The sequence below is a fragment of the Petaurus breviceps genome, unplaced genomic scaffold, assembly GCF_028583685.1.
Source record: "Petaurus breviceps papuanus isolate PSGF00001 unplaced genomic scaffold, PetGlider_PUasm1.0 218, whole genome shotgun sequence".
In the NCBI taxonomy this organism is placed as follows: Eukaryota; Metazoa; Chordata; class Mammalia; order Diprotodontia; family Petauridae; genus Petaurus; species Petaurus breviceps.
Genome location: NW_027185872.1, coordinates 11,080,388 through 11,095,009, shown reverse-complemented (window position 1 = coordinate 11,095,009; position 14,622 = coordinate 11,080,388). Strand labels below are relative to the sequence as shown.

Here is a 14,622-nt window from a genome sequence, read left to right as displayed (position 1 = left end):
GGAGGGAGCAGAGAAGGAGCAGAGGGGGGACAGAGGAGGGAGCAGAGGGGGGACAGAGGGGGGAGCAGAGAAACAGTAGAGGGGGATAGAGGAGGGAGCAAAGGAGAAGCTGAGGACAACCAGCAGAGGGGAGTGAGGAGAGAGGGGCCAATCGCTGCAGCCCGTTACTTTTGGCTGTTTCCTTCGGGAAGGGAGGCTGGATGGGGCCTCAAGCTGCCCCAGACCACTAGGTCTGTGATTAGCTCAGTGTCTTCTGGACCTGGCTCCCTCCCCAGCTTCTCCTTGGCCGTGGGGGGGCGGGGGCTGGCGGCAGACAAAGCCAGGCCAGCTCATAGGGGGAGGGGGCAATGTGATTCTTCTCCCTCATCGAAAGAGCCACATCTTCTGCCCTGTCCCCGACTTGAGGGAAGGGTCGTCTGGAATGAAGTCTGAGGCGGGGAGCCTCACTGGAGCTGGCTCCTTAGCAGTTCTGGGGACCACATTGCCTCTCAAGTCTGAAAGACATAGGTTCAAAGCCTGCCTCGGTTTCCTCAGTAGTAAAATGGTCGATATCCAAAGAGTCTCCTCCAACTTTTAAAGGTCCCTTCTGGATTTCGAATCCTCAAGTGCCTGTCTGTAGAGACCCTGGGTCCCAAAGCCCGAGTCCCCAGGGAGTCTAAGGAGGAGGACAGACTTGGGAGCAGGGCAGGGAACCCCATTTCCCTCTCCCTATCTTTCTTGTGGAGCAGCGTCCCAAGGAGAAGGGGGAGGGGCTCCCTCCCAACCTCGACAGTTCTCCGAGGACAGTCCAGAGCCAGGGCGTGGTTCGGGCTGGGTGCTTTGTGGCTGGGCTGGCGGATAGGGGAGAGTGCTAGAGGGGACAGCAGGGCGAAGGGTTTCCCTGCCTCCTGTGCCACGCTGTACCAACCCCCGCCCCCCCACACCTCCTTCAGTCTCACCATTCCCACTCCTTCCCCTTCTTGGCCCTACCCTACTCCCGCAACCAACGTTGGCACAGGTAAAGCAGAACCTGGACAGCTCCTGCCCGAGTGTCCCGCCCTGTCCCCACCCCCCTACCCCAGTGCCCCCGATCAGGAACCTCTGGGCACCTCCTAGAGGCCCAACCCCACAGTGTCTGGGCGAGGGAGGTTGGGGGCGGGGGGCGGGGAAGCCAAGTCACAATTTCCTTCCTAAACTTCAAAACTGTCCACGTCCTCACAAAGAATGGAACCAATTTGAGCGCCCCTCCCCTCCCCCAAGCCCCTCCTCGAGTCCCCACCCAGCTCCCCCTTCCTCAGGCCCCCGAAGGCCGCCTCCCATTGGCTGCTGCGCTCTTGGGGCCACCCCAGACCCCCCGAGCTGTGGGCCGGATAAATACAGGCCGACGGCCGACCTTATTTTAGCATCCAGCCGGCGGCCGGTGGTCTTCCTGTCGGCCGGACCCGAAACTCAGCTCTCTCAGCACCTCCGACAGCCCCCGGCCCGGCCCGCGCCCCAAGGAGTCTGCATGTCCGTCTGAGCGTCCGTCCGTCTCTCGGACCGCAGACATGCTCAGCTTTGCGGACGCGCGCCTCTGGCTGCTGCTCGCGGCCACTTGGTGCCTGGCCGCAGCTCAGGGTAAGCGGGCCCCGGGGGCTGGGGGCCACAGGGGCGTCATAGGAGTGCAGATGGGGGAAACTTAGAGTGAAACCAGAGCGGCCCCAAGGAGATCCAGGGATGGCGGCACTTTACTGGCCAGCCACTGTGGAAGGAATCCTTGACCCCGAGCTCAAATTGCGGCTCTTCTACGAGCCGCGGCCTTGTGCCCTCCGCCAAGTCCCTGCCTCAGTTTCCTCAGCTGTAAACCGAGGCAGGTGCCTTCCCAAGATATCCCCCCGGTCCTTTCAGCTCCGAATCCTCTGCTGCTCTCGGAAAGCTGTGGGGTGGGGGGAGGGGGGGGAGGGAAACCCAAACCAGTTTGCTTCCCCCGACTGGCAGCACTCGAGTCCCTCCTGGCAGTGTAGACATCAGTGTGAACTGGTCGCCCTCTTCTGGGCAATCTGAGGAGGGGCCCCCAGACGACTTGGGCTGGGCTTGTAAGTCTAGCCTGCCTCTGGGGACCGTGTGATTCAGCTGCAGTCACCTTGGGAAGCCCAATCAAGCCGAAAGTGAAAAACCATTTTTTTATTCAAGTCCCTGGAAAGTGGGTGGAGAGCAAGACGCGCCCCCTTCCGGGCAACGCCTGTGAGGAGTCCGAAACTCCCTGGCCCTCCGCCGCCCAAAGAGGGGTGCAGGAGCCCCCAGGAGGCGGCAGAGAGAGGCTTTCTAACGGTTTCCTCATCAAGAACCAGGAAACCAGATGAGGGCTCGTCTTGCTTGGGGCTCTAGAGAAACTGTCCCTTAGCCTCCGAAATCCCCGTGTTGCTGAGAATCGGCGCGGGGGGTGGGGAAGGGAAGGGAGGGCTCGGGACTGATTCACCCGGAGTGGACATCCCAGGCAGAGCAGGGCACAAGGCTGGGGAGGAGAGATAAAGGGGCCGAAGGCGGGGCCACTACGTTCCCCGTTCCTCCTAGGACCCCATCCCTCTCTGTCAGCATGCCTACTCCAAAAGCTCAGCAGGTCCCCGCCTCTAGGCTCTGGTGGAAGGAATCCAAAAAAGGTGGGGACTCCTAAAGCTCGCTCATGTGGGGTGCCCGGTTCGGAAAGAGGCAGGGCTGATATTATCCGCGCCTCCTCACACCCCCAGTTGGTGACTGAAGGCAGCGACAGGGTGATCCAAAATTCCTTGCTATGGCACCCAACAAATAAAAAGGGGGCATTTGCCACCCCAGAAATAGTTCCGGGGAGTTTTTCTAAGGCTAAATTACCTACCCCAAATTTGACCAGGACTCTCATTTTCTTAAAGTCAGGGAATTTCATTATACCTCACCCAGTAAATCAGAATACAATACTGAGTTTTCTCTTTTTAGACTTTGAGACATCCCAGAGTCCAACCATTCAATAGGGGCCTGAAGCAGAGGTCTTCGAGGACTGTATTGGTCCTGGCCCCAGTTTCCCTCTCCTTCCTCCTGGTTCTCTTAGACGGTCTGGTACAAGAACTTGGTTTTCCATTTCAGTGTGGTGCCTGCCAAGGCCTGGGCCAAAGTCCAGGATGCCCTTTTTGCCTAAGAGAGGGGATTGGAGATGAGTCACAGTGGGGGAGTTTTAACCTGTGGTTGTAAATCATCTGCTGATTAATGTCCCAACCTGGAAATTTTCATTTATCTGCCAATGCTCTTAATTACCAATTGTTAGAGGACTGCCCTGCTTGAGTCACTGAGCTAGAGCCTCATGTAAAATGTTCCAGGCACCAATGACCCCCTCCCCTTTTCCAAGCCACAATAAAACTAAAAGGGGCTTTTCCAATGGTTCAAACCAAAGCATCTTTTAGTTTCCATCAGCCTGCATCATGGCTGCTGCTCAGCATCAGTGGTCCAATGATGCTGTAATCTAAAGTAACCATGTCTCTCATTTTCTCCTTCCCTACAGCTGTCCAAGAGGTCAGTATCACTTCTATGTATACTTGTTTATAGAGTTTATGAGTCATTCTCAAGGGGGTGATTAATTGGGGGAGAGGGGCAGTGAACACTGGTGTTGACTAGGCAGCAATCCCGAGAACCAGATATTAGGGACTGGCTGCCAAGGGAAGAGCCCACCCTTGTGGGCTGGGCCATGGTAAGGAGAGCCTGCAGAGGGGAGAGGGAGAGGCTTGGGATTCTGAGCCAGTTGCTGGGGCAAGAGGACAAGAGAGAGCAAGAGACACATTTCCATCCTCATAGTCTGGGAAGGATGAGCCCTCTCTACCTGTCTTCAGGCAAGTGCACCAATCCATTCTAGCCATAAGCAGCCTGGGCATGCACAGCGGCCATATAGCATAGCTAAAGTGAATGGTCTTGCTAATGATTAAATGTCTATTTCCAAATGCTAACCTGGAATCCTTAAAGCAGCATAGTAGCCAGTAGATAGGCATGCCTGTGTGGTTTGTTCTTCCTAATGACCTTTGACTCTTTCTTTTCCACCAGGCACCCAGAGGAAGAAAGGTAAGCATGAATTAATTCTCTGTAAAACCGGGAGGTGTATGAAAATTTCACAGGTAAAGTTAATGAGATATAGTAGATTTTTTAAAACAGGGGGTTTTCCCAACATTTTGACCAGATTAACAAGAAACTGATTAGACAAATGACAAAAATCTATGAAGTTAAAGGAAAACAAAGAAAGATTTGCTTCTCCTCCCAAATGAGTCAGCCTCTAAAAACATGTGTCCAAAAGTCCTGATGGTGTGTCGATATTGGTTTGGGGTTAGCCAGATTTGAGGAACGTTTGCAAGGATTTCATGATGTCTGCCCACATTCTAGCAGGTCTTTCCACATCCTGCAATTACCCTGGATGGAAATACTAGCACTAATGTTGCCAGGAAAACTGGGGGTTCTTGTCTGGTTCCCCCAGTCTTTGAAAAGGCTATGTAGTTATAATGTACTTTGAGCAGGATGGCTTACTTAATATGTCCCACCAATGAATCATACTTGAGAATATCTTGGTTGTTCACTAGAAGTCACCCTAAGCTTTATAACCAAGTCATGTTTCTCTCTCTTGAAGGGACCACAAGGAGACAGAGGTCCACGAGGTCAAAGGGTAAGGAAATCTTATCTTATGAAATCTGCTCGTGTTAGAACAACTTATGAGAGAAATCCCTGGAAATCGGCAAATTAATTTGAAATAAGCAACTATTTGAACAGAACATGTTGTGATCAATTCAGATGGGTAGCCAATGGAACAAATAGTTTCCTTAATGTTCATTGACCCAGTTTTCACCTCCATAAAGCAAAGCCATATAACCTAGCCCACTGACTACACCCCCTAAAAAAAGATTGCATCATTCTCACAGACTTCTTATTGGCTGATCTATCCCTTCTTCTTAATCAGAAGGAAGTATTTTATTTGCTTGTTTCTGTGTGATTGACTCGTCCTCACAGAGCTTTTGATGCCATGCTAAATCTGTGTGCTCTTGGGATACAGTGTTATTTGACAGCCAATGGGAGCTCTTTCCTCTCTACTTCTGTCTCCAGTGATCATCTTCAAGGAATTGATATATGTGTTGGTATTGATTGAGTTAAAAAGCATATTTGTGACATTCCTCTGCTGGCATTTTACATTTAATGATTATGACTGTGTAATTATGAATTTTGACTAGATAGAACCCCAGCTTTGCATACATCTTTTTGTTTTGTTTTGTTTTGCTTTTTTGGAGGGCAATTGGGTCATGGCTAGTTTTTGTGTTAAGGGTCTGAGGCTGGATTTGAACTCAGGTCCTCCTGACTACAGGGCCGGTGCTCTACTCACTGTGCCACCTAGCCTTCCCCTTTGCATACATCTTTGCTGGATTCTTTGGACCAAGAAATATGGTCCCAATTCCACCCAGGTAGACCTCTATCAGAGATATTTTGCCAACAGAGATACAGTGATGGTATTCAGCAGACTTCAAAATTTTCTAGTCTCCTGAAGTAGTGATTATATTAAATGCTCAACGAGGGTAATCAGGAATTACAAATAACAAATGTGGGAGGGGTGGTCTCAGTGTCTCATTACAAGAGTCAAAAAAATGCTAAAAGACTTGCAAAGAGCAAAATCTCTGGGAAGAGATTCTGAGCATTGTTTCTGGGAAGTTCATAGAATGAGGAACTTTAACTCTGATTGATTCTTCCACCCTTTGATATATTCCCAAAAGGACTTGCCTGATGTTGAATCTACTTAATTGCAAATGGTAATCATCTCTCCCAAAAGGGCTGTTGACCAACCCCTTTTTTCTGAGCATTGTAGCTCCAGGCCCTCATTTCAGGACCTGCTGGGTGCTCAACTAACTCATCTTCTACACAACAGGGTCCCCCAGGCCCTCCCGGCAGAGATGGTGAAGATGGTCCCCCAGGCCCTCCTGGGCCCCCTGGTCCTCCTGGCCTTGGAGGGGTAAGAAGCTTTCAGCTTTCTCATTGAGCCTTTGGTTTGTTTTAGCACAGGATTGTTTCATTTAAGACTAGAAGATGGCTTGGAAGGGATGAGGGCTTTGGGGGAGTGGTTTTTCATAAAGTTTTGGTAGAAATCTGCTTTGTGTGGGAAGGAGTGCTCTTTATCTCCCTTATTGCATTGATTGTTTCATGGGAAAATCTCTTTAGTGATCCTATTCCTTGTGTGAACATTTGACTCTGAGAATGTGTTGGCTGTCTGAGGTCAATGCTGCTAGATGCTAGCTTATTTGTTACTTACAGGTATCTAGGAGATGAAAATTAAACAGGTGAATTACCTGTTTTTAAAATTTTGAAAAAATAGTCCTCTCTCCATCTTTCTCTCCTTCTCCCTTTCTTTCTTTCCTTATTTCTCTCTTTCCCTCCTTCATTTCTTCTTTACCCCTTTTCCTTTTTTACCTTTCCTTCCTTCCCCTTATTTCCCTTTTTCTCTCCTTCCCTCTTTGCCTCCTTTTCTCCTTCCCTATTTTCTTCCTTCTTTCCTTCCTTCCTTCCTTCCTTCCTTCCTTCCTTCCTTCCTTCCCTCCCTCCCTCCTGCTTTCTTTCCATCTTTCTCTCCTTTTCTCCTTCCCTATTTTCCTTCTTCCCTCTTCCCTCTTTCCTTCTTCCCCTCCTTTCCTTTCTGGCTCATCTGCCTTATAATTCACGGAACCTAGCACGCCAAATTAATTCAGGTTTAATTTAGTCAAAGGTAATTAGAAAAACAGTGCCTTTTGTCAGGCTGTCTGAAGCAATGCTAGATCAGTTCTTGGCCTCTAGTGGGGGGCCTCTCTGTGTAGCTCCTGGTCCTGCTGTTTTACATCTTCATGCGGTCCCTCCAAAAGGTGTCTGCCCCCCAGCTCTGTTTAATAACTTAGGTCTAAAGTTCTGTCTTCAGGGGCCCCAGCACCTCCCTGTATTTCTCTCCAGGAATCTCTTGAGTCATCTCCAGCGCAGGGTAGACTGTTAGCTGAGAATTCATTGCTGGGGTGAGGGGCACAGCAGATTCGACAGTTTGGATGCTCCAAGGCACAGAAACTTCATTAGACTTTCTCAAAAGGATGGAATTTCCTGTCCCTTCCCCCTTCAGTCCAGTGCACATTTCTTCCCCCAAGAGGAAGGGCGCTGGGGCGGACCCCCCTCCAGATGTTTGGAGGTTGCCGTGCCATGGTCACTTCCAGGCCCAGCTCACCAAAGCCAGCTGTGGCAAATGTGGTCTAATTCTCAAGGGCACTTTCCCTGTCTTTTCATAGATAAAGTCGCCTGAAAGTAGGGAGCTAGGACATACCTGGAGAGCAGGGCTGTGACCCATGAAGGAGATGAACTTCGGCCATGTGGGTCTCTACTGGGAAGCTTAGGGAAAGGAACAAAGAGAAGAGGAGAAAAGAGAGAAGAGGTCTTGGTTCCCAGAATGAGCTGGCTTACCACCAGGATGGCCCACTGACTTGCTTTGTTCTCTTTCTTTCCCTCCTTAGAACTTCGCAGCCCAGTATGATGCTAGCAAAGGGTTGGACATGGGCCCAGGACCAATGGTATGGATCTCAGAAAAAGAAAAATCACATTTTGGGGTCTGTTGCAAAGTTACCGTTTTCTTTAATCGCATGTGAAACAAAATGAAAGAGTTTGTGAAAATGGAAACAGGGTGGTTAACATGGAGCTGATCCATGGAAGAGGGTCCTCTCCCCACTTGCCCCACCAGCACTGGCTTCTGGGCAAGGTCTGGTTCAGCCTCTTCCCTGGCAAAGGCCAGATTCAGTTGAGAGGGCAGGGTGATGCAACCTCTGGGCCAGGGTTCTAGGCTCTAGCACGGCTGACCTGGGCTCAGTGTCCGATGGAATTCTGGGATAAAGAGTTCCTACATCCTGCCTTTTGGGGGCCAGAGAGCTGGGCTTGGGGAAATGCTAGCCATTTCTTCTTCAGGGTCTAACTCACACAGTGAGTGCTAAATTAGTGACTGTTACATTGGACTGAAGGGCCCAGGATGTGAAAAGGTTGGGATGAGAGTTAAAAAGGTACTTCATTTTCCATCTGTGCAGCAATCAGATGACGATGTGCTGCCCCTCCCCAGTCTAGCATGATCTGAACTGCCCAGGTGTGATGACCTTGGGCCCTCGAGTAAGAAGAGACTCACTGCAAAACTTTAGAGTGAAGCTGTGTCCAGTGGGGGGGACTTCCTCTGCATCCCCCTTCCCCAAACTTTCCCCCAAGTTCACTGAGCTGGTCAGAAAGAAGGCCATTGGGAAGGAGTGACTGAGTGGGCCAGTGGTCTCATCTCTCCCCCTGCCACTCCTTTGCCAAAGCAAACCCAGCCATCAGCAGCCTGGCCTCCCTAGATCTCCTGGCATTGCAAATAATAGCATGCATTTATGTAGCATTTAGAGGTTTATAATGTGCTTTACAAATACCATCTCATTTTGTTTTCCCCTCACAGCAATCCTAAGGGAGGTGCTATTATCCCCATTTTACAGATGGGGGAAATGAGGCAGGCAGAAGTAAAATGAGGGGCCTGGGGTCACCCAGCTAATTTCTGGGTCAGATTTTGAATTCAGCCCTTCCTGACTCCCAGGTCAGGGCTTCATCCACTTAATTGCCTCTATGAATGTTCCCAGGGTGCTAACCCTATCACAGGCTTTCTGTGTCTAGAGCTATGTCTAGGGAGGGGAGGAGCACCCCAGACAGCATCTAGTCTTATTTGAGGAGGAAGGTAAGGCCATAGCAGGGGGTCTTTTCGCTACATCCCAGCCTGGCCATTCGGCTGAGCTGTCTCTGGTCTGTGTGAGCTCGCCCGTCAAAGACTGGCCTTTTAATGACTGGTATCTGTATCCCCTTTCCAGGGTTTGATGGGACCCAGAGGCCCCCCTGGTGCAAGTGGACCTCCTGTAAGTAAATTTATATGAGCTTTTCCTTTTTTACAAAGAGCCTGAGTTAACAGTCTTAGTACGATATTCCATGGTGTTCCTGTCTCCTAGGGTGCCCAAGGCTTCCAAGGACCTGCCGGTGAGCCTGGAGAGCCTGGTCAGACTGTAAGTAAGAGATACCCTGTTATGGGTCTGGATGGATTTGGTGATGTTAAGGGGACAGGACTAACAGCAATGTCTCCTCTCCACTCTCCTAGGGTCCTGCAGGTGCCCGAGGACCCCCTGGCCCCCCTGGAAAGTCTGGTGAAGATGTAAGTGGGGAGTTGGGCATCACTACTGGGGCGCAAGTAGGATGGAGAGAGGGTCAGAAAATTGGTCTACAGCACATGCCTCAGATGTTTCCTCACGTGGGAGACAGCCTCCCACAGCAAGATTGAAGTTGCCATGCAGAAGGACAAATGTACCTTTAGAGCCCATCTTTTATAATTTGTGACATTCCTGAAACATGGGCACCTAGGATTGCTCTGAAAGGCTCACTGCCTTAGCCAGGAATCACAAATGAAAGGATTTTCTGCCTCTTCCCTTACAGGGTCACCCTGGAAAGCCTGGAAGGCCTGGTGAGAGAGGCATCGTTGGGCCACAGGTGAGACTCTCCCCAGGACAGCGTCACTGTCCCTTTGCCGTACACCACTCCCTGAACAATCTTCAGCCGATGTCTAATGCAACCCTGGCTGACCCAGTTTTCAGCCATCCCGGGGCACTCTCCGGCTTGGGGAGCGTACCCAGGTGGCCCCCACTCCTGTTACTGTGAAAGACTTGGCTGGCGAGCATGAGATGAAAGCATCCATTGTGGGAGGCAGGGTCTGGGGCAGTGACTCAAGACTGATCCCCCTCATTTCTCTGCAGGGTGCTCGTGGCTTCCCTGGTACTCCTGGCCTGCCTGGATTCAAGGGAATTCGGGTACGCATCATCTCTCTGCATGCCTGGTCTAGGGACATTGGACTTGTCTGGACAGTGAGCTAGATGGGTAGGGTGCCCAGGGGTGAGGAGGCAGGCAGGACTCAGCCCCAGGCCCAGATGCTCTCACATGAGTGCCCCCCATGGGGATGTCTGTACCAGAAGGATGAGCCTTCGGGCACTTGGCACTACTCAGCCACCACCTGAGCTTTAGAATCCCAAAGTATGGTGGGGCCATGTGGAGAGGAGAGCTACACCCAACCTTGGAGTCCTGCAGGTGGGAAAACCAAAGCCCAGAGAGGGGGTGTGGTTTGCCCCAGGTCACCCTGCTGGTCAGTGCCCAGGCAAGCCTTCAGGCTTTAGGTCTCCACCCTCCCAGCTCTCTTCAGGGCACCACCTAGCCTGTTGCTAGAATCCATGATAAGCTGAATGAGTCCTGCTTGGGGTAGGGCCTTTATTTGGAATTTTAACCAAATTACTCACCTCTCTAGGGACACAATGGTCTTGATGGACTGAAAGGACAAGCTGGTGCTCCTGGTGTCAAGGTAAGGATTGAATTAGATCCATTAAACCAGCAAATGAGCTGGCACTTTCCAACCCATACATCTCTGACCACTCTTGGCCACTGGGCTCAGAGAAGGGGGAGGACAGATGGCTGATTGTTGTGACCCTCTCCAGACAGTTCAGGCCAGTCCTGTGCTGGACGGCCCATGAGGCCCACATACAAGGCTGGATCTGCAGGGAACCTGTGAGGTGTGGTCACACCCTGCCAATGGCTCAGTGCCCACACGCGCACACACACGCATATGTGTACATGTGTATGCCCACCAGTCAGGGGGCAGCTCAGAGCATGGTATGGAGCCATGGGTCAGGACAAGAGATGCCTGCCTTGGGAGTGCCCAGCAGATACTAAACTTATTATTGGAACTCTGATGAGTCCTCGCTTTTTCAAAAGTGTTTCTGTGTATTCAGAAATGTCTTTCTGCCTCCCTGACCACCTGAGAGTTTTCTCTCTGGTATGGCTTGCATCGTCTCTGGGTCCCCAGCCCTCCTCCCATGTCCTGCCATGGTCTGACATTCTCTACACCATTCCAGCCATTATTGGGTTTCTGTTCCTGGTTCCCCTAGGGTCTCCCAGCATCAGTAGACAGGGAGGAGGAAGAGTGAGGCAGTTGGGGCCTGTCCTAGGCTCCCCCTTTCTCCCAGGGTCCTCTGGTTGGTCTTTATGTCAATCACCCCCAATACCCTCCCCATCCCGTGACCCACCAGCCAGATCTGTCTTGGCTCTGAATCGTGCTTTAGCTGAGATTGCACACCTCCTGAGCTCCAGGGTCTCCTGCCGGTGCCCTTCCCACTGTGGCCCATCCCCCTACATTGCCTCAATGTTGTCAGTGCAACAGGAATTTTTGAGATGTGTGGTGGTTGCACATGGGCTGTGCACAAAATGTCTAACACAAGAATCCATTTTCCTGTTCTGTATAGGGTGAACCTGGTGCCCCTGGTGAGAACGGGACCCCTGGCCAAGCAGTAAGTGTCCTTTGGGGCTCCTTCTTTGGAAAATGGGGAGGGAGAAGTCCCAGGTAGAGAATCCAAGTGCTGTGCTGTTGGGGTTTACCTGGAATTCATGACAGGCTTCAGTGGAACTGGGGTGTAAGACCTTCTGTCTTTCAATCATTTACACTTCTCATTGGCCATCAGCGACCTTGGAAAACAACGTTCTCTGCCCCCCTCCCCGAGGAGGAGGGCAGAAATTCAAACGTCTCATGTGTGTCTCTTTTTCTGCCTCCAGGGAGCTCGAGGCCTCCCAGGAGAGAGAGGACGCATTGGAGGTGCTGGCCCTGCGGTAAGAGCTTCCCCAGAGTGACACTTGTCCCCTCTTGGGGGGAGTGTGGGGCTTTGCTGAAATCTCATGTACTCATGGTTTCCTTCCATGTTCTGCACAGGGAGCCCGCGGAAGTGATGGTAGCGTTGGCCCTGTTGGACCTGCTGTAAGTCTCTCAAGGCCAAGATAGTTGGGGAGGGTGAGGGTGGAATGGATCTGCACTGAATTCCCCAGAACGAAATGGCCAGGACTCCTATGGGGTCTTTCAAAAGATTCCATATCATGCATAGTGACCATCCTGAACTGAAAGAGTGTTTGCAGGAACCTTTGGGTCAATGGACTCAAAGCCCTCCAGGCCATCCCTGCTAAGTCTATACCTGATTCCCCACAAAGCAATTATTCCTAAAAACCACACCTGGGACCACACAGGTGCTATGTGGTCCTCCTAAAATGTCTCTCTGCAATGAATTCTAAAGTGAAAAGACCAGAAAACCCCAATTCACCCTTCTTTAAATAGAGTTTATGGTCTGAGTGGAAGAGCCAAGACCCACCAGGGGATACCACCATGGTGTCCCACCTCAGGAGTGGGAAATATCCCTCCCACAGAAGACTGACATTACATGGGAGTCCTGAACCACCCTGGAAGAAGCCTGCCTTTTAGAAACATTCTTTGGAGTCTGCTAAAATTTCCCCAAGATTTCCCATCAAGAAGCTCTCAATGTCCCATCAGTCTCTTCTCCATCCCCTAAACTCCACATTCATTGTTCCCCAGTCACATTGTCCATGTCTGGTCACACCTGGTCAGGGGCAGAAATGGCACCTTATCCAGCCAAAGTAGCCTCTCCGGACCCAGTTATTTGGAAATGAATCTGCTTTTTGACCCACCTTTTAAGGTGGTCAAAGTGCTGGTCAAAAGACCCAAAGGTCCTTTTCAGTAAGTATGAGTGTGTGTGTGTTATGTGAGTACATGTGTGTGAGTGTGCATGTGTGTATGTGAGCATATGTGTGAGTGTATGAGTGTGTGTATTGTGAGTGTGTGAGTATATATGTGTATTGTGTGTGTGACCGTATGTGTGTATGTGTGTGAATGTGTACATGTGTGTATTTGTGTGTGTGAATGTGTGCATGTGTGAGTGCCTGTAGGTATGTGTGTGTGAATGTGTGCATGTGTGTGACTGTGTGTATTGGTGTGTGCAAATGTATAAGTGTGTGTTAGTGTGTGTGAGTGTGTATATGAATTGTGAATATGTGTGTGTATGTGTGTATGTATGTATTTTCAGGATCTTCAAGGGCTAAAAAACACTGTCCCTTCTAAACCTGTACTGTTCCCTGGTCTCATCAGGGTCCCTGCCATGTGTTTGCTGCCCAGCTTCTGCTGACCACAGCCCACTAAGGGCTATGATGCCAGGGAGGGCGTTCTCTGCAGGAGACCCACCATGGCTCTTGATGTGACCCCTGCCCTCAGGGAGCCCAGGCTTCCTTCTCATCATCCTCTGAGGCTGTGTCCTCATTCTTGGCCATGGAGTTGCCATTATTAGCACAGAAACTAAGTCATTGCCCCAGAAAGAGGCCCCTGTCTTCTTGCCCAATGAGGACGGTGTCTTCTGAAAGACATCTGACCTGCCTCCTTTGTCTCCCTAGGGTCCCATCGGCTCTGCTGGTCCCCCTGGATTCCCAGGTGCCCCTGGCCCCAAGGTGAGTGAGGATGCTCTTTCTGTTTGTCCATGGCTTACAGAGAGGTGCCAAATGGTCTCTTTTTTCCCAATACAGTTCCTTTTATCAAAGGGAATTTCCTAAAATGTATTAATGTAATTCTGTCCCTGTCATGTTAATCCACCTGGATGTCAGAGTTGGTGGAGAGGGCAGCAGGCAGGGTCCCAGAGCAGGGAGAGGGTCCTGCTGCCCCCTATTAAAGATGCGGGGACTGAGGATGCCCCAAGAGGGCAAGCATTTGTCAAGGGGGCTCAGGTGAAGAGCTCCAGCCAGGATTCAAATCTAGAAGCACGTCCTCCCTAGAATCATCTTTCCTAGAATTAACGAGGCCAAACTTTAGTGATCACTGTCCCCTTTGCGTTTGATCTTCTAGGGAGAACTCGGACCTGTCGGCAACCCTGGTCCCGCTGGCCCTGCTGGTCCTCGTGGGGAGCTGGGTCTTCCAGGCATGACTGGCCCCGTCGGTCCCGCGGTAAGTGATCCTGGCCTCCCAGGCCTGGGGAGGCCAAGGAGCCCGGGGGGAAATTGGGCTGTCTGTTGGCCAGGCCTCACTGTCTCCTCCTTCTTCCCTAGGGTAATCCCGGTGCCAATGGTCTTACAGGGGCCAAGGGGGCTGCGGTAAGTATCCACACACAGGGCCCTTGGTCTGGTTCTCCTGCGGGCTCAATGCCAGCCTCAGGAGAGTGACCGCTGGCTATTCTGGGTTGTGTCTGCAGGGTCTCCCTGGTGTTGCCGGTGCCCCTGGTCTTCCTGGTCCTCGAGGCATCCCTGGCCCTGCTGGCGCTGCTGGTGCTTCTGGCCCCAGAGGGCTTGCGGTGAGTGTCTTCATTTCATCATCTTTCCCCATGTCCACACAGCCAGCCATCACCCCCCCCCGCCCATCTTTACAGCCCAGGGGCTATCTCTGGTACACTCTACGCTTTGTCCAGATGGCTTTTATAGTGCCCGGGCCACAAGCTGCTCAGTCTAATGTATGGATCTTGAGGGCTGGGGGTGGCTCCCGGTGCCCCTGGGACCTTCTGGATCTCACGTTCCTGGAACAGCCTGTGCCTGCCCTGGGCCCCCGTTCCCCATCGGAGCCAGCAGCCTGTTCAGTCTGCTCCCGATGGCCCCCTGGACCAAAGGTCTCACAGGAAGCTTTGTCTGGTGACGTGTGTACTTGATTCTAGGGTGAACCTGGTCCTGCTGGTTCCAAAGGAGAAAGTGGAAACAAGGGGGAGCCGGTGAGTAGCTGCTCATTAATCGATGTTGCCGTGCCCCCCCCCCCGCCCGACTGAG

The 14,622-nt window shown here is 51.6% G+C and overlaps 1 protein-coding gene and 1 long non-coding RNA gene across 3 annotated transcripts in view; one reads left to right on the top strand and one right to left on the bottom strand.

The window, feature by feature from the left end:
* Positions 1–1,373: 1,373 nt before the first annotated feature.
* On the bottom strand, positions 1,374–4,588 carry LOC138166037 (uncharacterized). Its single transcript, XR_011169522.1, has 2 exons — positions 4,004–4,588; positions 1,374–1,590 (listed from the first exon to the last, which is right to left on the bottom strand). It is a non-coding gene; the product is annotated as an uncharacterized lncRNA (long non-coding RNA).
* Positions 1,376–14,622, top strand: part of COL1A2 (collagen type I alpha 2 chain) — a 31,695-nt gene continuing 18,448 nt past the window's right edge. The window contains exons 1-20 of one of the 2 annotated variants that reach the window (XM_069094494.1): positions 1,376–1,596; positions 3,488–3,498; positions 4,021–4,038; positions 4,595–4,630; positions 5,876–5,959; positions 7,470–7,526; positions 8,829–8,873; positions 8,964–9,017; positions 9,110–9,163; positions 9,442–9,495; positions 9,759–9,812; positions 10,301–10,354; positions 11,292–11,336; positions 11,599–11,652; positions 11,753–11,797; positions 13,273–13,326; positions 13,718–13,816; positions 13,918–13,962; positions 14,061–14,159; positions 14,514–14,567. In XM_069094494.1, coding sequence (XP_068950595.1) covers positions 1,527–1,596; positions 3,488–3,498; positions 4,021–4,038; positions 4,595–4,630; positions 5,876–5,959; positions 7,470–7,526; positions 8,829–8,873; positions 8,964–9,017; positions 9,110–9,163; positions 9,442–9,495; positions 9,759–9,812; positions 10,301–10,354; positions 11,292–11,336; positions 11,599–11,652; positions 11,753–11,797; positions 13,273–13,326; positions 13,718–13,816; positions 13,918–13,962; positions 14,061–14,159; positions 14,514–14,567 — 1,086 coding nt within the window. In that variant the 5' untranslated portion in view covers positions 1,376–1,526. The remainder of the gene's footprint in view (positions 1,597–3,487; positions 3,499–4,020; positions 4,039–4,594; positions 4,631–5,875; positions 5,960–7,469; positions 7,527–8,828; positions 8,874–8,963; positions 9,018–9,109; positions 9,164–9,441; positions 9,496–9,758; positions 9,813–10,300; positions 10,355–11,291; positions 11,337–11,598; positions 11,653–11,752; positions 11,798–13,272; positions 13,327–13,717; positions 13,817–13,917; positions 13,963–14,060; positions 14,160–14,513; positions 14,568–14,622) is intronic. The other variant, XM_069094495.1, reaches the window with a different exon arrangement.